Source organism: Carica papaya, chromosome 6 (genome assembly GCF_054855325.1).
Source record: "Carica papaya isolate Zhongbai chromosome 6, ASM5485532v1, whole genome shotgun sequence".
Lineage (NCBI taxonomy): Eukaryota > Viridiplantae > Streptophyta > Magnoliopsida > Brassicales > Caricaceae > Carica > Carica papaya.
In genome coordinates, this window is record NC_142314.1 from 1,692,290 (window position 1) to 1,715,968 (window position 23,679).

At 33.6% G+C, this 23,679-nt stretch overlaps 5 protein-coding genes across 6 annotated transcripts; 3 read left to right on the top strand and 2 right to left on the bottom strand.

Moving 5' to 3' along the window:
• Positions 1 to 643: 643 nt before the first annotated feature.
• On the bottom strand, positions 644 to 3,660 carry PUT5 (Amino acid permease family protein). The gene is made up of 2 exons (XM_022036680.2): positions 2,174 to 3,660; positions 644 to 1,246 (listed from the first exon to the last, which is right to left on the bottom strand). Exons 1-2 carry the CDS (start codon positions 3,130 to 3,132, stop codon positions 736 to 738), a joined length of 1,470 nt encoding a protein of 489 aa, XP_021892372.1. The 5' UTR covers positions 3,133 to 3,660; the 3' UTR covers positions 644 to 735.
• A 664-nt stretch (positions 3,661 to 4,324) lies between these two features.
• ERV1 (Erv1/Alr family protein) lies at positions 4,325 to 7,714 on the top strand. Its single transcript, XM_022036561.2, has 6 exons — positions 4,325 to 4,622; positions 5,420 to 5,497; positions 5,751 to 5,798; positions 6,465 to 6,529; positions 7,278 to 7,355; positions 7,462 to 7,714. Exons 1-6 carry the CDS (start codon positions 4,383 to 4,385, stop codon positions 7,571 to 7,573), a joined length of 621 nt encoding a protein of 206 aa, XP_021892253.2. The 5' UTR covers positions 4,325 to 4,382; the 3' UTR covers positions 7,574 to 7,714.
• On the bottom strand, positions 6,715 to 9,518 carry LOC110810396 (histone deacetylase-like protein). 2 transcript variants are annotated; one of them, XM_088223272.1, is made up of 4 exons: positions 9,388 to 9,518; positions 9,163 to 9,305; positions 8,366 to 8,491; positions 6,715 to 6,904 (listed from the first exon to the last, which is right to left on the bottom strand). In XM_088223272.1, the coding sequence occupies exons 1-4, from the start codon at positions 9,421 to 9,423 to the stop codon at positions 6,892 to 6,894; spliced, it is 318 nt and encodes a 105-aa protein (XP_088079398.1). In that variant the 5' UTR covers positions 9,424 to 9,518; the 3' UTR covers positions 6,715 to 6,891. The 2 variants fall into 2 exon arrangements, with proteins under 2 accessions (XP_088079398.1, XP_021892254.1); XM_022036562.2 differs by lacking the exon at positions 6,715 to 6,904 and adding an exon at positions 7,879 to 8,204.
• A 260-nt stretch (positions 9,519 to 9,778) lies between these two features.
• Positions 9,779 to 11,814, top strand: LOC110810503 (small ribosomal subunit protein uS14z/uS14y/uS14x-like). The gene is made up of 3 exons (XM_022036704.2): positions 9,779 to 9,939; positions 11,417 to 11,516; positions 11,626 to 11,814. Exons 1-3 carry the CDS (start codon positions 9,878 to 9,880, stop codon positions 11,632 to 11,634), a joined length of 171 nt encoding a protein of 56 aa, XP_021892396.1. The 5' UTR covers positions 9,779 to 9,877; the 3' UTR covers positions 11,635 to 11,814.
• Positions 11,815 to 15,702: 3,888 nt separating this feature from the next.
• QWRF2 (QWRF motif protein (DUF566)) lies at positions 15,703 to 22,921 on the top strand. The gene is made up of 6 exons (XM_022036660.2): positions 15,703 to 17,553; positions 19,728 to 19,847; positions 21,133 to 21,249; positions 21,379 to 21,468; positions 22,305 to 22,412; positions 22,499 to 22,921. The coding sequence occupies exons 1-6, from the start codon at positions 16,048 to 16,050 to the stop codon at positions 22,577 to 22,579; spliced, it is 2,022 nt and encodes a 673-aa protein (XP_021892352.2). The 5' UTR covers positions 15,703 to 16,047; the 3' UTR covers positions 22,580 to 22,921.
• Positions 22,922 to 23,679: the final 758 nt, after the last annotated feature.

The window sequence follows — 23,679 nt, forward strand, 5'->3', positions numbered from 1 at the left end:
TTAGTGCTGGTTTTAAAAATCAATAAATTTATTAAAAAAAATTTGTTATAATTTAATTATAAATTAAAAAATTACTTTAAATTATAATTTTTTATATAATTTATTATTTGAGTTGTACGAAAGAGTGATTTTAAAAATATAAAATCTTATTATATCAAAATTAAGATCAAAAATTTATAAATAGGGTTCTAAAATTATTATTATTATTGAAAATTTCTCAATTTTTATTTTTATAATCAACATGGCATGATTCAATTTTTGTATATGAAATATAAAAAAAAATAAAAAAAAAATTGTTGTATATATCAAAATTTTCATAATTGTATATAAATTTTGTAAGTTTAAATATTAAGTTAACAAAAAACTGCTTTTACTCTAAATAAATCATTTTTTTATTTATATAAAAGAAACAATTTTTTTTTTCTTAAGTGGCTAATAAAGGATCATGATCACACTTCACAAATGACAGTATTGATTTATTATGATTAAAATATTTAAAAGCAAAATCAACATATAAATATCAAATGTACATACATATATCTGTCTCTGTCTGTGTCTGTCTCTGTCTGTGTGTGTTTGTGTGTGTGTGTGTGTGTGTGTGTGTGTGTGTGTGTGTGTGTGTACCATATCATAAGGCTGCATATGACACAAATCTGATATACATCATGTAAAATTATTCCTTATGTGGAAGACAAGAAGCATTTAATTTATAGTCAAACAGCACAATGAGGCACCCTACACTAATTTCTGAATTCCTGCAGAAGTCCCAGAAGCTTCTTGCTCTGCAAGAAGCCTAACTGCAACCTCATCTGCAACTTCATGAGACTCAATGGATTCACCTTCCCGATTTTCATCGGAACCCACAGCCACTTTCATGCCATCAAATTGTGTCCATTTCCTATTTTTAGCTTGAACCAAACAAGGATACAACAAGAACCCTACAAGAATAATTATGGCACTTATCATCAATGTCCTTAGGGAAGCCAGGCACATGACAAGAACAAGCAAAACTGAAGGAGGCAGGCAGAGCATTGTTGCACCAAATGTTTCCAATGGGATTTTGTAAGGTCTGTGAAGATGAGGTTTCTTTATTCTCAGTCTTATGAAAGCTGCAAACTCGAGAAGCATTCCGATTGAGTACAGAAAATTGAGGAATTCCAAGATTTCCTGAAAGCTCATCCATGACAAGAAGATGACTCCAGTAGCAGAACATAGAATGCTAATGGTGGGTGTACCATACTTGGACCTGAAAATGGCATTTGTGACCAAGAAAGAGTATTGGATTTCATTAGGGAAACAGTGAATGTCTTGCTCCTAGTGAATCTACTTAACATTATGTGGGTGCAGCAGGTTGGTTTTTCACTAATCATCAAGCGAATATGTGTAGTGTTAAGTCTCTCATCAGCTAAGCTTTTGAAAAAACGGGTTCAACTTTCTAATTCAGTAGGATATTAGGATGAGAAGTTCAATGTTTGAATCTTGACTTAGTCCATTTTTGGTAAATTTTAATTTTGAAACAAAGCATGGTGGAACAGTAAGTACTTCATGGGTGCATTCGATCTGGTAGAATTTCGAGCAAAAAGGTGTATTGGAATATGAATAATATATTAGACCCTTTTCGATTAACTTAAACATTCGAAAAATTAGTTCAACTCTGAGCATGACTCCTACTCAATTTTCCACATGCAGTAAGTGTCTTCTGTAAGCTTTTTAAGAAAATTACAAGTTCAGCCAAATTTAAAATTTATGTCTTGACATCAGAAAATAAAAAATCTAGCTGCAAATTCTTTCTTCATTTAAAGGATCTTAAAAGGTAGGACAACTTTGTACCAGAGCCAAGTTACTCGAATCACAAGCTTTGTTCTTGACGAATCCCAACTACACCATATTTGTAGCTTTAAATTTCCTAAAAGCTTAAGCTTGTACCAAATGACCTAGTTTATTATTTATATAGTATCTTAACACTACCCTCATGCACAAGTAGAATTGTGCGCGAACTGGACATGACTCGGAACTAGAATCACAAATTCTTATACCATTTTCAACAATAAGTTATAATCAGTTTTCTCAATGACTTAAAAAAATTTTAGAAGACGACCTAATTTATTACTTATACTGTATCTTACCAGAAAATATTGAGTTACGACTAATGGAGTGGGCAAAGAAGACTAACCTGAAAGCAAAAAAAGAAGGAAGCATTCCCATCTCACTCATACCAAGAAGCTGAAAAGCATCTCCACTCATTTCAGCTTCAAATAAACCCATATTAGACATTGCAGCAGCTGCCTGGATCCACCACTTGAGCCAAAACCCTCCTATCAGCATCCCAACTTCAGCAAAATATCCATCATTCCACTCACTAGAATTAGACCTCAATGCCCCAGTTCCAGCAAGAATAGGAATCAAATAAGAGAAAATCACCAACAATACAGCCCCAAAAAGTGCTTTAGGAAATGTCTTGCTTGGATTTTCAACCTCCCCAGCAAGTGTACTAGCCTTGTCCCAGTAATTCAAATTCCAAAACATACTATTGAAATACCCCCTCCAATCCACCTTCTTAAAATCCACAACCAGCCATCTTTTAACCCGAATTTGAGGAACCGAAATCAAACTCATCACAGCAAATGGAAAAAGTGAAAAAACAGCAAGAGAAACAGCTGAGAATCCAACAATATGCAAGCCTCTATAATTCAAGTAAGTCAATAAAACTGTAATCCCCAAAAGAGCAGGGATTCTAGCAACTAAACTGTTTAAGATAGGGAAAGAATGCTTCAAGTAATCCAAGAATAAGACAGGGTAAAGTGCATTATCCATAACTCCACTAAACCATTTCCAAAACCCTTCTTGGAAACCCCAAAAGGGACCAAAAGCTGAAGAGATCCAGAGAACATACCCTCCATTTTTAGGGAAACTTGTGGCGAGCTCGGCTGTGATTAGAGCCTCTGGTATGCTCCAGAACAAAGGGAAAATCAAAAAACCAAGCAAAGATAAGAGAGGACCACCGCCTGCCCTTACTGAATCCTCAACACCAAAAGGACCCCCAGAAACTTCATAGAAAATCAAAGCTATTAAAGGCAATAATGTCAGTTTTGGTCTTGTTTGGACACCATGTTCATCTCCTTCTTCACCCATCCACCAACGAAAGGTAGACAGAGAGAAAGACTGGACTGATACTCTCTCTCTCTCTCTCTCTATATATATATATATATATATGTATATGTAGCCCTAAATTAGATCTGCATAATCGTTTATCAAGCTAGTTTCTACACAGACGCCAAGATGAACACATGCATAGGTAGATATGCAAATCTATTGGCATGTGGTTCCAAAGAATTTCTGATATGAGTTTTCCTTGAATTTCACAATGGAAGGATAAACTACGTGCAGACCAGATAAGGAAGTCTATCACCGGTTTGGAGATGTTGACTCCCGCTCTTCAGGGCAGAAAGTTCAACAGCTCAAACCTGAAATAAAACCCACGATGGATGTTTATAACTGATGATAATAATACGTATAATATTATGTATTATCTTTATACTATATAAATGGCTTATAGAATACGGCATGGACGAGTCAATGGGCGAGAGTTAAGGTGTGAGTTAGAAACTCGTCAATAATTGAGAGAGCTGTGAGGCTGAGTCAGGTTAAGATTCTTCAACTCGTTCGATTTTCTCGCTGCTCAGATTTTTTTTTTTTTTTTTGCTCTTCTTGTCGGTTTCAGAATTTGCAAGAATTTGATTCTTGATTTTCAACAAAAATAATTAATATCACGTTTGGTGTTATTAATTATATAAATATTAATATCGATTATTTTTTTTCCAAGTTTATTTTATTTTTGAAATTTTAATTATTTAATATTTTTAAAAAATCATAATTTTATGTTTCCGATATTTTATTTTTTATTAAATAAATTTAAATCTTTAATTGTTAAGGAATAAATATTTTAATTATTGATGGCTTCCAAAATTAGAATTAGAACAAAAATAATCATGAAAATATTTAATTTAAAATAATATAAAATTATTTAAAATATAATTTTGTGTAAAATATTAATATAAACATTTAATTTTAATTTTTTAAAATTTAATTTATTTTAATTATATGTGATGTACCATCCAATTATGATTTTTAGAAAAAGAAAAATTGTAATTATTGATAATAATTATATTATTTTTTGCGCATGTATTTAATTTATATTATTTACTTGAATCAATTAGATGTTTCGTGTCATACACAAAAGTTACTCCATTTGGTATGAATTTGCACGTGGCCGAAAAATATTTCCTTATTTAGAATGTGTTTTTACCTTATATTATATATATAATTATAAAAAGTTTATCGACCGACAGAGATATTTTCCCGCCTTTCCTACGTCCCTGAAAATGTCTCAGAATCCATTGCAGCACCTCTTTCAAAGCTTCGAAAAGCTCTCAATTTGCATACAAACCCATCTCTCGAATCTCACGGGCCACCATCCCTACCCATCATCTCCTTCTGAGGAAAAAATTCTCGTCTCTTCATCTTCTCCATCATCATTATCATCGTCGTCATCGTCATCCTCATCGTCATCATCCAAAGTAACCCCATTACAGAGCAGAGACGCGACCCAGATCCTCCTGAAGGTGCGAGCTGTTTACTTAAAGAAATGCATTTATGTGTTCATTTGAATTTGAATTGTAGCCCGGCGGGGTTTCTTTGGTTGTAGCTTTTGGTAAGTTTTTTTGTGTGGTAAGTGTTTGATGAAAGTCCTCACAGAAGACTCCGTAGGGCATCTGCATGATGGGTTATGTGGATTTTGTTCCTTTGTTAGGTTTTATTCGCATTTCGAGTGTATGCCAATGCACTCGTGTGAATTTCTGGTACCTTTTGGTAGATAGATAGATATTAAGGTTGTGTTTGGTATTAGTCCATTCTATTCTTGTTCGATGACTAGATTTCGGATTAGTTTATATCAAAATTTTAGTTAATATACTAAATGCATAACTAGACCAAATTTACTCATAGATTCAATTTTATGGTATGATATATTTGTATTCTCATATGTAAAGTTACAAAAATAGCTAACTTGAATTAGAAGTCAAGTTGAATTGATCATGTAGCTCAAATCTTTATGTCATTTATGTTGTATTCTGTAATCACATTCAACATTATTGAAATTTGAATCAATGAACTAGCAAAAGTCAGATAAGGAACAAAGATAAATATCAGTATTGTTTATATCGGTTATGGATGTCATGTTTAATACCTAGATAAACATAGAAGAAAGAACACGTGTCCTGTTTGGTGTCATGCTTGGAAAATGTGAAATTATACTTTGTGCAGTGCTATCTATTTCTTTCATTTTTTATTTGCATAAAGGATGAACATGGTTTGTTTGTTTGCTAATAAAATATCCAATTAACTTGTTGCAATTGTTCAGGGAAAATTTGCTGGGCCTGTTACCAAAGAAGAGCTTGGAAGAGCCACTTGGACTTTTCTTCATACTCTTGCAGCACAGGTATTCCTGTTAAATTGCTTAGCTGATCTACTTCTTCTTTTTAAGGGTTCAACTTGAACAAATTGTGATTTTTCCTCAGCAAATTGAATTGCTCATATCAACACCTTTAATTTTGTGTGTCGATTAGCATATGGATTTGGTAGTTACGAATAGAAATCCGCTATGCAGCTCAGTCAATTGCAATAACTCATAGGTGCTTCTGTATTGTGCTCTGTATCATGTAAAGTAATATTCTTTTATTTGTTCTTTTCAGTATCCGGAAAAACCAACTAGACAACAAAAGAAGGATGTAAAAGAACTGGTGGGTGACTATCACTTCATGTAACTTCTCAATTCATTAGCTAAAATTTATTTATATGAATTCTTATAGTTTTCTCTTGATTACCAATACTAGCTTTAGAGGAAGAGCAACTATATGGTGCCAATAAGTTCCTAGTAGACTCTATTGAAGAAGTATATGCAATACAAAACATTATGTCAAAAGTATTTTTATATTTCATTGAAGCATGTATTGTAACTATATCTGTCAAAGGCTGAACTGCTATAGTGGAGAGGGTTCTCATTGACCTAATATAAAACCAATCTCGCATTAAAGGTAGAAAAATGATGAAGCTTTTGCCCTAATTTATTGGTTAAGAAGATCCGTCAATTATTTTTAGCCCTTTTATTTAACACTATGAAGCCATAAATCAGCTTATACCAGGGAGATATCAGTGAAAAACAAACTTAATATACATGTAAAGTAATCTATCTTCATGTAGCATTTACCTTTTCAGTCCTCTGGAACTTGAAATGAAGACAGAGGAATGAGAAACGTTCATCTTCAAAATTTTGCTTAACAAACAGCCATTGCAATCATGTTGTTATTTCTTCATATCATAAGACTAGAAATAAATGTTTTACTAGAATATTGTAAATTTGTCATTGTTAACTAAAACCAGTTAACAAGATTTCATTTGGCCTTCAGATAGCTATATTATCTCGAATATACCCTTGCAAGGAATGTGCTGATCACTTCAAAGAAATTTTGAGGTACGAAATTTTCTTTGACACATCCTCTCTGTGTTGGTTTGATTGTAGATTCTTTTATTCTTTCTTTCCTTCTTTCCCTCTCTTGGTTTGTAGATTTCAACGTATACTCATCTCAACATATTTTAGATATTACTATTTGGTGCAATTTTAGTCTTCTAATGCCAACCGAGGCTCTTGCAAACTAATAAACAGCAAAGAGGAAGCTTTACTAGAAACACTGAATCAGGATGTTAACTTAGAGTTATTTAACATTAACTGTTCTTCTAGTTTAATTTGTGGCATGAATTGACTACAGTGGTTTAGAAACTTCAGGTAAGATGTGAAATTCCGTTCACTTCCTTGGAGAGTAAGTTACATTGAAATTAACCCCATTTCCTGCAAAACAAAAAACAAATACATATAAATGAATAGTTCGATTTCCTTCAACATTTTTAGTTATCTTAACTGACTTTTTAGGCATTTCAATTGTTTATCCGTGAAGAGGAGATACCAGAAACTTGAATCTAATCTCAATTTTAAGATCGGCACTTGTTAACCACTTAAATCAAAACTGCTCCTTCTTTACTTGGTGCTCAACAAGAGAACAAGAATGATTTCTCTTAGTTGATCAAGACATTTTTGGTGGTTTTTAGGTTATTCACAATGTTTCAATGTATCGGCTTGTTGTATGCTCTCCTGTTGTATCAAAATCAAATATTACTTGCATGATTATTTGCATTAATAGACTTTTTTTATACATGGTCAACAGAGCAAATCCTGTACAAACTGGATCTCATGATGAGTTCTCAGGCTGGCTCTGTCATGTACACAACATAGTTAATAGGAGGTAACCTTGCTCTTCATTTTTATACCAGGCAACTGGGAACGTAACCTTTACCAATTCTTATGTGAAAACTATTTTTGTTGTTTTTACAATGGGTTGATTTTAACAGCCTTGGAAAACTGGTGTTTCCATGTGAGCGAGTTGATGCAAGGTGGGGCAGATTAGAGTGCGAGCAGCGTGCCTGCGACCTACAAGGGACAACAACAGAGTTCGGCAAATAGACTTGCATTTCTTGGTGGATTTGCGAGTGGCTAATCCATCGCTTGATTTATTGATACATTGGTGTTCTTATATACATGAATGCAGGATTCATATTATTCTGAAAATATAAAAACTAAACAAGCAGCAATCCGTTGATATTATGTTATGTCCTTGAGTATTTGAATGAGCTGGTCAGGTTAGAACATAAACTCGACTTTTAATTTATTCGAACTTTCATTTGTAAATTTTAACACAGAAAAAAAAATTCAATTACTACCTCCATACTCACAGAATAAAATGCAGCAAACATGTTATGGGACTGCAATTTGCAAGAGAGGAAATTCAAATTGATAACAATAGGCTGTGTTGTAGAATCAAGTAAAAATACAGAGCTAAGCTCCCTGAATCCTTACATCTCAAGTTTTGAAGTCAAAAAGCAAAACCCAGATGTTAAGAAGAAAAATTTATCTTCCTGTTCCAGGTAATATATCCTTGTCCTTTTCATTTTCCATGCTTGCATGTTCATCTGTCCGAAATGGTGGAGCCTCACCAAATTTCAGTATGTAAGCAGTCTCATAAACAGGTCTCAGTTGCCGAATCACTTGTGTATCTAAATATGCATCACAGGAGAAGCACCAAACTGAGAGGTCACTGTTTTCCCCCAAAACCGAAAAACATAAAAGCAAAAACTTCAAATTGTGTTTCCATGCAAAATTAATATAGGGGAGAGAGAGAGATCACTTTCTCTAGGAAATTATACGGGGAAAGATAAAAAGGAAGCAAATTAGAGGAAACAATGTTATTATAGATACCTAAAGCTGAGTGCCACACAATGAGTTGTTTGCTGATAATGCTGAAGCATATGCTGGTTCATGAAACGGCTACATAGAACATCCTTGCATGACAAACATAACCAGTTTTCTCTCGGATTTTGGCACCTTAAAAACATAAATTGTCAAACAGATTAGAAACTGTGATCTTTTGAATTAAATCATGTAGAGAAGACATCCAATGACTTAAAATCTCTCATCCAGTTTTATTCTCATTTCATCTGGATCTTATTCGTTCATTTAATTACTATACTCATAATCACAATCGAAAATCCATCTCCAAAGAATTCAAGATGGGAATAAATGCAATTCAAAACTTAAAATTATGATGTACTCCTACGTATTAAGACAGCTCTAGTATTCCTTCTTTCAAGAAATACAACTCTAGTAATTAAGCAAAGGGATAAGAACTTATGTGGAATGAGAATTGAAGCCAAAATAACAGTCTGGTCTTTTTCTTTTTCCGTTCGATGATCAATTTCACAAACTATTGACACACACAGGGAAATCACTCGTCTCTTCATCAATTCTTTCAATACACCAGTTACAAATGCGCATGCTTCATCTCTTCTTTTTTTTTTCCCTTTCCATTTCCTTCCACTCTACCACAAATGGAGCTTCTACTTTCACCACCAAATTCATGAGCATGACATCTAATTTCCTAAACATAATCCTATTTATTCGCAAACGATAAAGTATCCAATAACTAAAATTGCCACTTAAGAGACGTCGGAAGGCGTATATAGTGAAAGGGATTAAAGAAAGAGGTAAAAGCTAACCTGTTGCAGGGAGTATCAGGGATTGGTATGTGAACCAGATCAGACGACAACGAAGACAAGTGATCGCACCAGGTTAGAGCATCAACCCAGCCGGACTCAGCTCCGTATATGAATTCCTCGTCTTCGTCGGCTAGTTGGAGCTCCTAACATAAACGCAGTACAAAACACTTTAACAAGTGTTTGGTTGCCGAGAAAAAAAAAAACGTAGAGAGGAAATTCAATTACCAGCGGGGACGACGAAGACGCTGCTTGATTCTCCATTGAGAATCAACTGTGAAACACCCGTTTAGCCTGCAGGAGATGGACGGGGGGCAGCCTATTGAGATTTGAGAAAAAGAAAAAATACTTGTTAAATATATTTATATAATTTAAGAGGAATTTTAATATTTTAACCATTAAAAAATAATAACATAATTTCATAAAATTATAAAAAATATATATAATATTTAATTTTTAATTAACTACAATAATTTATTGTATAATTAATGTTTAAAATTATAATGATTCTGGGTTTAATGGGCCTAAGGCCCATTTAGAAGCTGGGCAATTCTGTACTGTTGTCGGTAAACACAACGAACTAGGGTTTCTTGGTAATCCACTATAAATACCTAGCTTTTCGTTGTCGTCCAAAATCCTCTGCAAAAGATTTAGGGTTTTGAATTGCTCAATCGCAGACCTTCCATCTTGCAGATCTTCCTTCTCGCAGACAGAAATCATGGGTCACTCTAACGTCTGGAACTCTCACCCCAAGACCTACGGCCCGGGTTCTCGCCAATGGTAATGATCTTTCTCTCTGATACCTTTTGGCAATATGAATTTGGCTAAAAGTAAGCTTGGATATTGATGCCTAGTGCGGCTTTCTGTTTGGTTTCCGGGATGATAAGTGGATCATAGAGGACTGGTGGTCATCGTTTTAGATGCGTTACTTTCAGCTATTTGATTCCTGTTGTTAGTTTAATATGGGATTTTGAATGAGTCGAACGATTAATATTTCCTGTTTCTCTGCTTCGTTTCGCTTCTTATATTCGTCTTTGATTTGTGATGCTAGTAGTAGAAGCGAGATTTATGTGTTTGCAACTATATTAGATTGGTTCTGTAATGATGCAGTTGCTTATTTTTTGTATATTTGGTTATAGACTGTTAGATTATTGATTTCAATAATAGGATATTTGATATTCGTTCACATATAGCAACTTGGATTTATGCTTCAGCTGAGAAGCATATTTGTGTATAATACACAGCGTGGTACCGAAAATACAGTACCGGGATTATTCCATTCCTGAATACTATGAAAATATTCCCGGTATAGATTGTAGCACAAACTTGTTAGTAGTTCCTTTCGATGTTGTTTAATTGCTTGCTGCTAGTTCTTTTCTTGGAACTGTGTTTACCGTCCGCTTGATTAAAACTAAAGACGTTAACCAATTTTCTTGTGACATATTTTTTTCTTCTTGTGTTTCTATCTTTAGTAGGTATCTTATACTCATTGTTGTGCTTTCTTCTTCTCTCAATGAAGTTGTTTTCTAAACCAAAAAAAAAAACTAGAAAGGTTAACTATAGGTTGGTTTTAAACTAATGGATTTCCCCTAGAAGTTGTGAAATTCACTTCTAAATCTGCTTTTGGTGTCTAGAGTACGAATATGAATCTGGATTCACAATTGAAAGAAAGTGAAAAAAAAGCATTTAGGCATCAGATTTTAAGCCTGTTTTGGTAGTTCGACTGTGAAATTTCTTTCTTTCTATATTGTATTTCCAGAATATGTGTGTGTGACTTATAATTGATCCTCAAAACCTTTGTATATGTTGAAAACTTGACCACAGTTTTTTATGTCTCCGCATAGTATTTCTGTTCTTTGAATTGAAACAGATTGGAATTTGAAATTTTCCATGACATTTAGGGAATAAATATTTTCAAAGACGAGGAAATCATATTGGATTTGTCCCAATTGTAAGCATATTCATGCATTTCAAGAAAAATAAATGTTGGGTGTAAAAGGAACTTTAGGGCTTTAATATTTGGTAGAAAGGTCTTTATCAACTGTAGTGTAATTTTCAACGTTGAGGCAAAGAATCTAAGACGTTGATCTTCAATACAATGATGGTCATGATTTTTTCCTTGTTTATTTGATTATATCAATTATTTTGACTCTTAAGGTCTATAGGCTGACGGAGATGAAGAACCAATGCTTACTAAATATTTTGTTGTTTTGCCTACTTTTGGACTCTTAATTCTGATGACTTATGTTTTTTATAGCCGTGTGTGTGGCAACTCACATGGGCTCATCCGCAAATATGGTCTCATGTGCTGTCGCCAATGCTTTCGCAGCAATGCGAAGGAGATTGGTTTCATTAAGGTACCCTTTACAATCTCCATTTTCACAATTGCTGTTTTATCTGTCACGCTATTTTTTCTCTATCGTCCAACTTTTCTCTGGTTCTTACCGTTCCCGTTTATTTTTGCAGTACCGTTAAACTGTTGCAGCATTCAAGATTAAAGAATTTCAACCGAGTAGTGTTTTCTTAATATGGATTTCGAATGGACATTTTACTTTTTAGAGTTGGTTTATTTGTAAAACGGGATGTTGGACTGAAGAATACTTTTGCTACTACCTTTGATTTTAGCACCTCATTCTCAATGATCTTTGTTCTATACTTGTTGATTGTTAAGCTTAATTGCATTGCTCGGATAATTGTGTAGAATGATCATATGATGAAACTACGTCCTTCATCGAGTTTGAAAACTAGTTATGCTTCAATTTAAGTAGAATGTTTCTGGTTAAAATGATTTCGAATTTTAGAAAATGTTGTCTGAAGTGCGGGAAGACTTATATTGCTAAATGTTGTCTGAAGTGTAGGCAGTGTTTGTTCGCTCACCAAAACACTATTTTCGTCCTCAAGTCCTAAAGGATCAGTTTAAAGAGCACCCAAACAAGCCATAATATTAATCTATTTCCCACCAACCCTATTGACTAAGATTTCTTCTCTCCCAATCTATCTAACCCAATAACCCACATAGCTTCCTCTTCTTAGTTACATTTTCGAATATCAAGTTCTTCGACTATGCCATTAGAACCAACACTTGAAGCTCATGTATACGAAGGGAAATTAATCGAAGGTCAAAATACCTTATGAAATGTTAAAATTGTATTTTGAAATTTTTTAGGTTTTAAAATTGTATTAATTTTTAAGAATGTTTAAATTGTACTATTAATCGTCATTACCTATTTAATGTCGTCGGTAGTTGTCATATTTGACGTATATAGATAAATACCGTGTAAATATAAAATCATTACATGTAGCATCCATGTATACTAACTTAATATACATCACATATCAGTTGGACCTCGTAACTAGGTGGTTCCATCGCCTTATATCTCGACTTTTGTATATGAGCAAAGTTGCTTCCATTCGCCTTCCTTCGCTTCAAAGCTCTTTGGAATCCCATTTTTGCAATCAACTTGAACTCATAAAAGATATACGTATGTACGTACATGTTGTGTGTCGTCTTCTTAAATTAATATTAAAAAAAAAAGGTAATGGAGTTTTCTCAAACAAAAAATTATTTAATTATTTATGAAATTAGAATCTTTAACTCTAAGAAAATTCACTTCAAACACTTGAAAAATTACCCATTTAGCACATGCTTAATTAAAAAATAAATTTCTTGAAATAGGGCCACATCTTGTTATTATTATTATTATTATAGTGTGGGGAATGAAGTGGAAAAGTGAAGCAAAGTTGGAAAGCTAAGTGAGAGTTTAATTAACTAATTAATTAATTAATTATTTAGTATTAGCATGTTAAACAAATCTTAAATGGGTGTCTTACTTTTTAAACTAATTATGCAATTGACATCGAGTATGTTCTAAGTCACATGGCCGGTATGTTTCTTTGAACCATATTCTTGATTTTTATAATATAAACATTTTGGTTAATTAACAATAATTTTACTTTATGAATGTTCTTTTTTTTTATTATTATTATAATATTTCATATTTTAAAAAAAAGTTAATTCTAACTTTTATTCTGTTACGATTACTTCAATTAAATAAATATAACTGTCACAAATTGTTCTTTTAATTTGTATATGTCATACTGTCAATACTACATCTAATTTGATTACTACAATCTCATTAATATATTAACGAATTAGTTTATCGAATTTGTTGAATTAAATATTATAAATCAGTCGCCACGAGTTCATGTTGCACTAATAAAATATTAAACTTTACGTGTTAAGTGGGGTTTAAATTTATTATTTTTAAATAAAGTATACAAATTTAAACTATTAAACTATTGTATTGATTACTAAATTCTTTACGATTATAGTTTGTTAATTATACAAAAAAAAAAGTTTATTTATTTCTTTTTTATTAGAGTGAATTAACGGTCGATATTTGATATCTAAAATGATGTTTAATTACCACTAATTATAACCCTTTGTTAATTAAAAATAATTAAGCACCACCTAGAGAGTTTTAAGGGTGTTTCGTATTTAAATTGTTGTATATTATATAGTAAGAAGCATAAATAATCAAATTACATTTTTGTTATAATATAATTTTTAATATTTTTTATTTACTTACCCACAATTCAATAACTCACACATTAGGGTTAATTAGAATATTATGTAGACTAATTAACACATATATATATATGTATATATACATAAAGTAGAATAAAATGCGTTGAGAACAAGCTATAAATAGATGTTTCATCTTTTATATAAACAAAAACTACATAATTAGCATATGGGTTTACGTGTGTGTGTGTGTGTGTGTGTATGTATATGTGTATATATATATGTATATATAGCTTAGGTTGCAATAATCCTCTTTTAATAAAAATTTATCTTAAGTTTGTTGGATTTTCGTTGACATCATCATCAACTAATTTTCTGCTTGACAGCTCCTTTCATGGAGGTTAGCCAATTTATTTCTTTCCTAATCTTCCCCCTTTTCTCTCCCTCGTGAACTTCTTTGAATATAGTATCTATACATACACACACACACACACACACATATATATATATATACACACGTAACACATACATACGCATGCATAGTACAAAGATGGTATTAATACCCATGTTAATTAATGTGATTAGTATAAATAAATCTTAACAAATATGATACTTAATTATTTAGAAACTAAAGTATTTAATATTGTACACAAAATATTTTTAATTAAATAATATATAGTTTTTCTAGTCATTAAAACTAGCTAATTATATAATATATATATATATACACTTAAATTTTAATTTTTTTTTTCCTTTTTAAAATAATAATATAGAGGTGTATCGTAGGAGTACTATATAGTTGCATGATTTGGATATATATTTATATCGACCACCTAAAATATGTTGTCAAAAATTAAGGCTATTGATAATATCATATGGTCGACCAACTTGGCTCGTGTTCTCCTCTTTATTTATTTATTCCATATACTTCAATTCTTTGAAATTTATAATTTCTATATTCTTATGTAATTAAATTTTAAAATTTTCACATAAAATTATATAATAAAAAATATATAATTTTCATTAATTAGATAACACATATATACACGTAATATGATATAATCTTCAATTGAAAACACGAAAAAATATACACGATGTAATTCTTTTATATGTATATATATATAATGAATTTAATTAATTATAAAGGTATAGATAAAAGGATATAATTAATTAATTAGTTGAAATAAAAAATACCCACGTTCAAATAAAAAATTATGTATAAAAATAAAATCAATTTATATGCTATTATATTATTCAAAATGAACCAATAGTAATCTATAAAATTATAATATATGATAATTTATTTCGATAATGTGAAATTTATGAAGGCTTATGTATTTATGTTTAATACGCGTTTTGATTTTAATATATCGTGATAATTAATTTTGATTAAATTATTTAATTCATTAATCTTATTATAATAAGTATATTTAATAATGCCCTATGTTTTATAATTAATCGATTGATCTTATTATTTAATTTAAAATTTACGATATTTATTTTAAAATAATAAAATTTATAAAATTATTCAATGAATTCGGGAAAACGTCTATAAAAATTCAAAAATTCATCACGAGTTAGAATAATTTTTAGTATTGATTAATTAATATAAAATATTATACTAATTTCGAATTGGTATTACGAGAATTTGACGTGATTTTTTTTAAAATGTATAAAAAAATTATATTTATTTAATATTGGTTCGAGTTTATAATTTATTATTTTATTAAAAAGATATATTTTATAAGATAAAAATTAGAACTTTGAGTAATAGTCAAAATTAAAAGTAATATGCTTTAAGGTATAATAATATAATTAAGTTATAGATAAATTAAACTAAATCATTTGGACTATAATAGGTATACACTTTCATACCAACTACTTTTACATAATTAGATTACCTTAAAGTATATATATATATTCTATAAAAGGAGCATAACTATATATATATATATATACAGTATACAGTACACAGTATATATGTATATGTATATATCTATAAAGCTCCATTAAAATAGAAGAAGATTAAAAGAACCCACCACACAAAGTCTACACAAAAATTTACAAAAACCCAAAAGCACCATTTTTCCTGTAAAAAAAAAAAACACTCTCTCTTCTCTCCCAAATCTTGCCTCACCTGCTATTCTTCTTCAACCTACATTGCGGTGTTCAATCACTGCTCTCCACAAAAATGGCAACTCCTCCGCTAATCAATCGCGAGATTTATGTTCCAGGCGGCTTTTCTTGATTTGCTGTTGTGGGTTTCGGTTAATGAAGAACGGAAGGATTATTCGGGTTTAAGGTGGAAAGCGAGAAAGGAAAAAATGAAACCAATGTGAGGGGGAAGCTTTGGGAGTCTGATAATGGTGGCTGCGTTTCCTCAAGCAGCAACTTCTAGTGCCGAATCACATACTTCCAGCAGCAAAGGATTTGCTCGGAATCCGCAAAATCAACATGAACAAAATACACAAAATCCAGTTAGACCTCCATTATTGTCGTCGACGAAGGAGAAGGATAATGGCCATAGTAGAAAACCCAGAGGCAGACAAGTTCCATCTAGGTACTTGTCCCCTTCTCCTTTTTCTTCTTCTTCTTCTTCTTCTTCTTCTTCTTCTTCTTCTAGTGCTGTCTCATCTTCGTCTTCCACCAACACGACTAAAAGATTCGCATCCCCTCTACTTTCTCGCTCTACTAATTCGAACTTAAATTCAACTACAACGACAACAAGCGCCCCTTCTTTGCTGCCTAAACGGTCCCAATCGGTGGACCGACGACGAACTATGGTTCCTCGGTCTGTGACTCCGGTTCCCGGAGGCAATGCCGGCGAATTATCGGCGGCGTCGAAGATGTTGATTACTTCTACAAGGAGTTTATCAGTTTCCTTTCAAGGCGAGGCGTTTTCGCTTCCGATTAGCAAGAAGAAGGAGGCGAGTACTCCTACTTTGCACCGGAAATCGACACCGGAAAGGCGAAGAGCGACTCCGGTGAGAGATCATGGCGAGAACTCGAAGCCAATGGAGCAGCAACGGTGGCCTGGGAGGTCCAGGTCTGGGAGTTTAGCCTCGAATCCTTTGATGAGGAGCTTAGATTACGGTGGTGAGGGAAGGAAACCAAGTGGGTTCGGATCTGGGATGGTGGTTAAGTCACTTCAGCATTCTATGATTGATGAGAGCAGGAGGCTGTCGCTTGATGGGAGACTGAGCTTGGATGTGAGCAACGGCGAAGACTTCTTGTCGACTAAGCAAAACCCAGATGCTATTTCTGCAAATGACTTGGCCTCTTCTGTCTCATGTGATCTTACTGCATCTGATACTGACAGTGTGTCCTCTGGCAGCACTAATGGCGTTCCAGAATGTGGGATTTCGAAAGGGAAGACTGGAGCTCGAGGGATTCTTGTTTCTGCTAGGTTTTGGCAGGAGACAAATAGCCGTTTACGGCGTTTACAGGAACCGGGTTCGCCATTATCGACCAGTCCTATATCAAGAATGGCGGTCCCATCATCTAAGTTAAGTCAATCAAAAAGATTTTCCACTGATGGTCCTGTGCTGTCTCCAAGGACTATGGCTTCCCCCATCAGAGGAGCTACTCGACCTGCTTCGCCGAGTAAGCTTTGGACATCTTCCACTTCGTCTCCAGCAAGGGGGATTCCTAGTCCCTCAAGGGCGAGAGCTGGTTCTAGCCAAATGGGTAATTGTAATAGTTCACCTTCAATCCTTAGTTTCTCTGTTGATATTCGGAGAGGAAAAATTGGGGAGGATAGAATTCTTGATGCACACATGTTGAGGCTTCTGTATAACCGGTACTTGCAATGGCGTTTTGTGAATGCGCGGGCAGATGCTACATGCATGCTGCAGAGACTGGGTGCTGAGGTAGCTTCTTTGTTTACGTTTTTATATGTTTTCTTTACTCAATGTTTTGATGGATGCTATATATTTATGTATGTATATATGTATGAAAATATCTATATGTATGAAGTATTTAGCATCAATAATCAGTTGTGGCTGTGGAATTTTGTGGATTGCTAATTATTCATACACTACGCAAATTCTATAGTTCTCCCTTTGAGAATTTTTCAAGTGGTTTGATTAGAGATAGAAGGATCTTTAGGCAATTTTCAACGGGATTTGATAACTTAAAAAACATTAGTGACCACTTAATTGTTGGCAAACTGCTAGTGACTGTGCTCTCAAACTAAGCAGTTTTATTTATCTCCATTGACAAAAGAACACTCCAGTTTTACTGTGATTTGGAGTTCGGAATTTAGAGTCTGTTCCTTGGAATATTGCTTATTATAAACCTTATGATCTCTTCAATGTTCTTGAAACTAAAGGTGAAGATATATGGTGGATGCGTCTTGATAGGTTTAGTTAGTTAAAAGCTGTTTACCTGTTTCTCTTCCGCAACTACTCATTTTTAGGGAAATTAATATATAACTATGCACAAGGAACCAAGGGTGCCACCTGTATGCAAAAGATGTACAATTTAGGTACAAGACAAAAGTTCTATGAGGTTTACAAGCTCCCTCCATCTTTGAGATAGGTACAAGGCTATTCATCTTGCTTGGATTTGCTATTAGTATTGAAATGTTTCTGTGGCTTATTATTTCCTTGAGTACAATCCATAATGAAAAATGCACTGTTTTTAAGGTATGAATTAAGGAGTGTCTTCCTTTCTCATGAGAAACAATAACGATTGGTTGTGTTATCTAAAAATTTAAGCTCTTAGCTGCATTGGATAACCACATGTTGGTAAAGTTTGGTCATATAATTTACCTATCTTTTCTTTTGGACACATAATTTTAACTATCAAATGAAGGCATCTAAGGATGTAGTGAAAGAGTGGTGGCAGAGAGCTTTGCAACAGTCAACATTAGTTGTGATTGCACATGACAATAAATGGTTGACCGATGAGGGCTTTGGATGCAGAGGAGCATAACCATAGAAGGGCAGGATAATTTTATTTCTCTAGGTGTCTTAATTTATTTACTAGTTTGTTGATTTTTATCAATGTATTCAAAGAGGGTACGCTGCCTCCCGGCAGAGTTATATACCTCAATGTTCTGAACACATCCAAATGAGAGTCCCCTGAAATCAATGTCAACCAATTGGTCTATGTGTCTGTTTATAAGCCATGATTTACAAGGACCTATGCACCTAGTGGATCGTTTATTGACCTTCTAAAGAGACTTTATCATTCAGTTGGACTTTGTTGCAGTATAGCATATGGATATGAGGAGCAAATGCAAGCCCAATTGTGGTGTTCAAATGTGATTATATGAATTAAGGGATCAGTTATGTTTCTATTAGTGCCATTCTCTTTCTCGAGAAGAAAGGGAAAGAACCTTATAATTGCATTTCTCTTGAATAAACTATAGCTGGTCTTCAATTAAAATTTCTGGTGAAGATCTTTCTATAAGTAAACAGACGAGTTTTGGTCCTGATTTTGTTTGGCCAAAGGCTTAGATCACCCAAGCTAAAGTTTTCAGTTGAATGGTCAATCCCAAATTTAGGTTCAATCAAGCTGAACAAAGAAACTCCATTTTCGGTTTTGCTCACTTAATAATTGCATTTTTCTTGAATAAACTATAGTAAGCCTTAAATTGAAATATCACATGAAGATCTTTCTATCAGTAGACAGATGAGTTTCTAGTTGTGATTTTCTTTGGCCAATTACTTAGATAACCCAAGCTTAAGATTTCAGTTCAATGGTTAATCCCAATTCAGGTTCAATCAAGCTGAACAAAGAAACTCCATTTTCAGTTGTGCTGAGCTTGTCTCTATACAATAATATATCTTGAATATCTCTCCTGGATATTCTTTCTTTAGTATATTGTGTTTGCTTTTGTAGTTTTTGTTTTGTTAGCATTTCAGTCAAATGAGAGGACACGTCTTAATTCCCTAAGTTTTTCTCCTTGGTTTGCTAGTTTTTGTGTAAATGACCAGATTGGGCTCTGCAGTGCAACTATTTTGTTAAGGATCTAATGAAGATAAATGCAGCATATTGCTTCCTGTAATTATTATCTAACTTATTATGTTTGTGGCAGAAAAATCTGTGGAACGCATGGGTTACAATGTCAGAGTTACGGCATTCTGTCACTCTAAAAAGAATAAAATTACTCTTGCTGAGGCAAAAACTGAAACTAACCTCCATTCTCAGGGGGCAAGTAAGATTCCACGCTTTGCTCTTCTAAGTTATTGAATTCTGCTCAAATTTGAAGTGAAAGAATTGTGTGTCTTTTGTCATTCACAACAAAATAAGAATAATGCTGCTGATTTATCGTGCATTCTTTAATCTTTGCATTGATTGCTTTAATCTTGAATTAAATGGCAGAGTTGAAGATGGAAATTTAGAAACATTATCTAATTCTGTTGTTAGGTACTGGAGGGTTTCATGTAAAAATAATACATTGAAACTTTGAAATCCATTATAAAATATGAAAATTTCTCTCACGTGAACTGGGGAATTGAAGTTCTGAACATTTCAGTAAAGGAGGATAAGATTGTACGGGAATTTGTTATTTTGTTTTTCCTTGGACTTAGGGAAAATTTGCTTAACCTATGTCATTCCCCATTTTTCGTAAACCTTTGTTTTTGATAAGGATTAACGCATTTGATGAATTGTTCCCTTTTGTAATCTTGGTACATACAAAGATTTTGTTGTGGCCCGAATACTCATTTTTTGGCAAGAGCCAGATTAAGAAAGAAAATTAAATAAGCTTTTAAATAGGAGATATATTGAATCTCCACCAAATTTAGAAAATTATTTTTGAATGTGTACTATTAGATACAACAGTTAAGGGCTCCTACTTCATTCCAATTTTATCTTCTCCTGATCTTCGCAATTCAGTATTTTTTTACATTGCATCTCCATATAATTAGATATGATTTCTTGATTATATAAGATTTTTATGGTTCATAGTCTGGACCAGGTTTCCAATGTGGCATTTAGTTGGCATTTTGCCTTGACATGGCAAATGGACACAACTTTCCACATTACTGCCTAATTAAAATAAAAGTGATAGACTAAGGAAAATACGCTTACATCTCTTCGAAGGGGTTTACTCAATCAAATGGGATTTTTGTAGTTGTTAGCACACCTTCTACCTTTCTTCATGCTTTATCGTTTGAATTTTGCTCTTTTGATACTGTAAATTCTGATAAGTTTTTCCTATTGAAAAAATGATATTTGATTGAGTAAATTGAAATTAGTTAAGTTAAATACCTGCTTAATTTGGGATTTGAAGTTAGTTAAGTTAAATACTTGATCTTATCCAGGAGATAATTTTGTTTGTCTTGAATGGGGTCTAAAATTTTCTAATTGAATAAAGTTGGTATGATTTAAGGTGTCAATTGGTATTCTTGGATAGTCATGCATTTACTTTCTCCTTCCGGAGTTTGAGATGCTAATTACCTAAGTATTGTTTTTATGGTTAATCAAAATGTATACAGATGGTGTACTTGGAAGAATGGGCTCTTCTAGATCGAGATCATTCTAGTTCCTTGTCGGGAGCAACTGAAGCTTTGAGGGCCAGTACTCTCCGTCTTCCAGTTGTTGGAAAAGCTACCGTACGTGCCTTCCTCCTTGATTTTTGGTAGTTATAAAAAAATGGTTGGACTTCTCAGTTTTCTTGAGGTTGGGGAAATTTATGCCTGACCCATTTTTTCTTCCTTTTCTGGCTCTCTGTTATTTGATAGGCTGATATTCAAAATCTGAAGGATGCTGTTGGTTCAGCAGTTGATGTAATGCAGGCAATGGCATCCTCGATATGCTTGCTATCATCAAAGGTACAACTGTTCTCATCAGAATTGTCAATTGATTTTTTTAGTAGAAGTCTCAGTTATTCTTGGGTCTATGCAGTTTCCATCCTTTTCACTTTTGAACTTCCTTATAAAAGCCAAATGTAATGTATTAATACAAAATGACACTTTTGCTAGATTGCATCATCTATGTTGAGTTCCAATCTCTCATTTTGAATATCAAGAAGATAAAAAGGAATGTGTTCGACCCTGACTGAGACATGCCCTTTCAAGTAGCTAAATTCATTTTCATGCTGCGAAAACTAGATTGCACTGGCAGTTACACGACTCTACCTAAATCAAAGTTCTACCTGTTGAGTTTACAGATATTAGCGAAGTAGTTCTAACACTGAGATTGCTTCCATTGGCATTCTTATATTCCTAATCTACGGATTCTACTACTAATCTCTTCTCGTTTGGAAAAATCTCTTGGTAGTGTCTTGTGAGGCCCCTGGTGGTGTAACAGCAGCTGGGAAGCAGGTTTTTGGTTTAGTTTTCAAGGATTTTTAGGGCTGGAGGAAGTAGAAAAAGAGGGGATCAGCAGAGGCAAAAGAGAGAGAATAAAGAAGAGAGCTGTGAGGATAGTAGAATAATGTTAGAGAAGATAAAGATAATTTTATTGCTATTTTCTTCATAATTCTTCTAAAAATCTCGGTACTATCTATATCAGTACTAGAGAGAATAAAACAAAAAATCACAAACTAGGTACCGGGTATAAATTACAGATACTACCTGAATTGTCCAGGGAAGATAAAGTTCTATTTTAGATAGTCTTGATGATGGTCATTTAGAAATATATCTGAAACTGTTGTGTTTTTTGACAGGCAGAGGAAACCAATTCGGTAATGGCAGAACTCGTGAATGTAACTGCAAAAGAAAAGATTATGCTTGAACAATGTAAAGATTTCTTGTCAACATTAGCAGCAATCCAGGTAAAGATAGCTTGTTCCAAATTCATTTTACTATAAAACTTCTTGGGTTAAATCTGCTCATGCAATTTCTTAAATCGCAAAAACAGGTTAAGGACTGTAGCTTGAGAACACATGTACTGCAATTAAGTCGAGTATCATCAAACGGTAGCCTGACAACACCCGTGTAGAGACTACTACCACGATTACTATTATTACTCACTCCAAAATGCTAACATTACACCCCCAACCAACCTCGACTTTGGTTAAAGGCGCTGGACCGGAATAGCTTAGTTTTTGGCTTCTGAGTTGCATAATTTTTAGAAGCAGTCGGGATCATCTTTAAAGTGGCTTGTGTCTGGATTTATCTGAAGGTTACAGAAGTGGGTTTTGCTCAAACTAATTTAGCTCTGTATTATACAAGTGCTTACTGCTTAATCTGTAGTTTAATGTACATAAAAATATGTTAGAAGATTCATTTGCTCACTGATTATATTCTAGTTTCATGGTCAACCTGCTCATATTTCATCATATCCAAACAGGTTTGCTTTATGTTTTCATTGTATTACTGACCCAGTACAAGTTGTATAGAGCAGCATTTGATCCACTGTAAGTTCTATCTCTACTGTTACTGGACCTATTTCCTTCGAACTCCCTATATACTTACATGCACATATACATATATATGTATATATTCATTAGAGTCAAAGTCAAAATCATAGAGAAGGCTGAAACAGATAACCGCCGAGAATGAACGTACGGTGCAGATTTTGCCACGTCATCAGGTAAGATTTTCTTGAATCTTAAAAAATCTAATAGAGTCAAATTCAATATATTCATCGTTGATGAAGAAGATTAGATATCTGTCTCCAGAATAGGAAACCGGCAGATGGGGCAGCTTTTCTTAAGGGCAAGCCACTTGGCAATACAAAGCGAATGATAAACATGAGAGCACGCCGTGCGACTAAGATGCGGTCTACCCAAGAACTCCTCCATACATATTACGCATTGTTCTACACCATCATCATCATTCGACGACTCGCCATTCTCCGCCGTCAACGGCCAACTCACTTTCTCCAGCATTTCTCTGTACCTATACAGTTCTTGCTTAATCTCAGATAACAAAATTCGAATCGACCTTACCACCGCCGGACTACCCGTATCTCCCGGCGCCGGCGACCTCGAGTTCATCTTGCACTGGATATCGAGCATGATTTGGCTCTTAATAGTCCGCGTTACACCGATCTCGTTGAGCTTCTCGGCGATTTGGTGGGATGGGAAAGACTGCTGG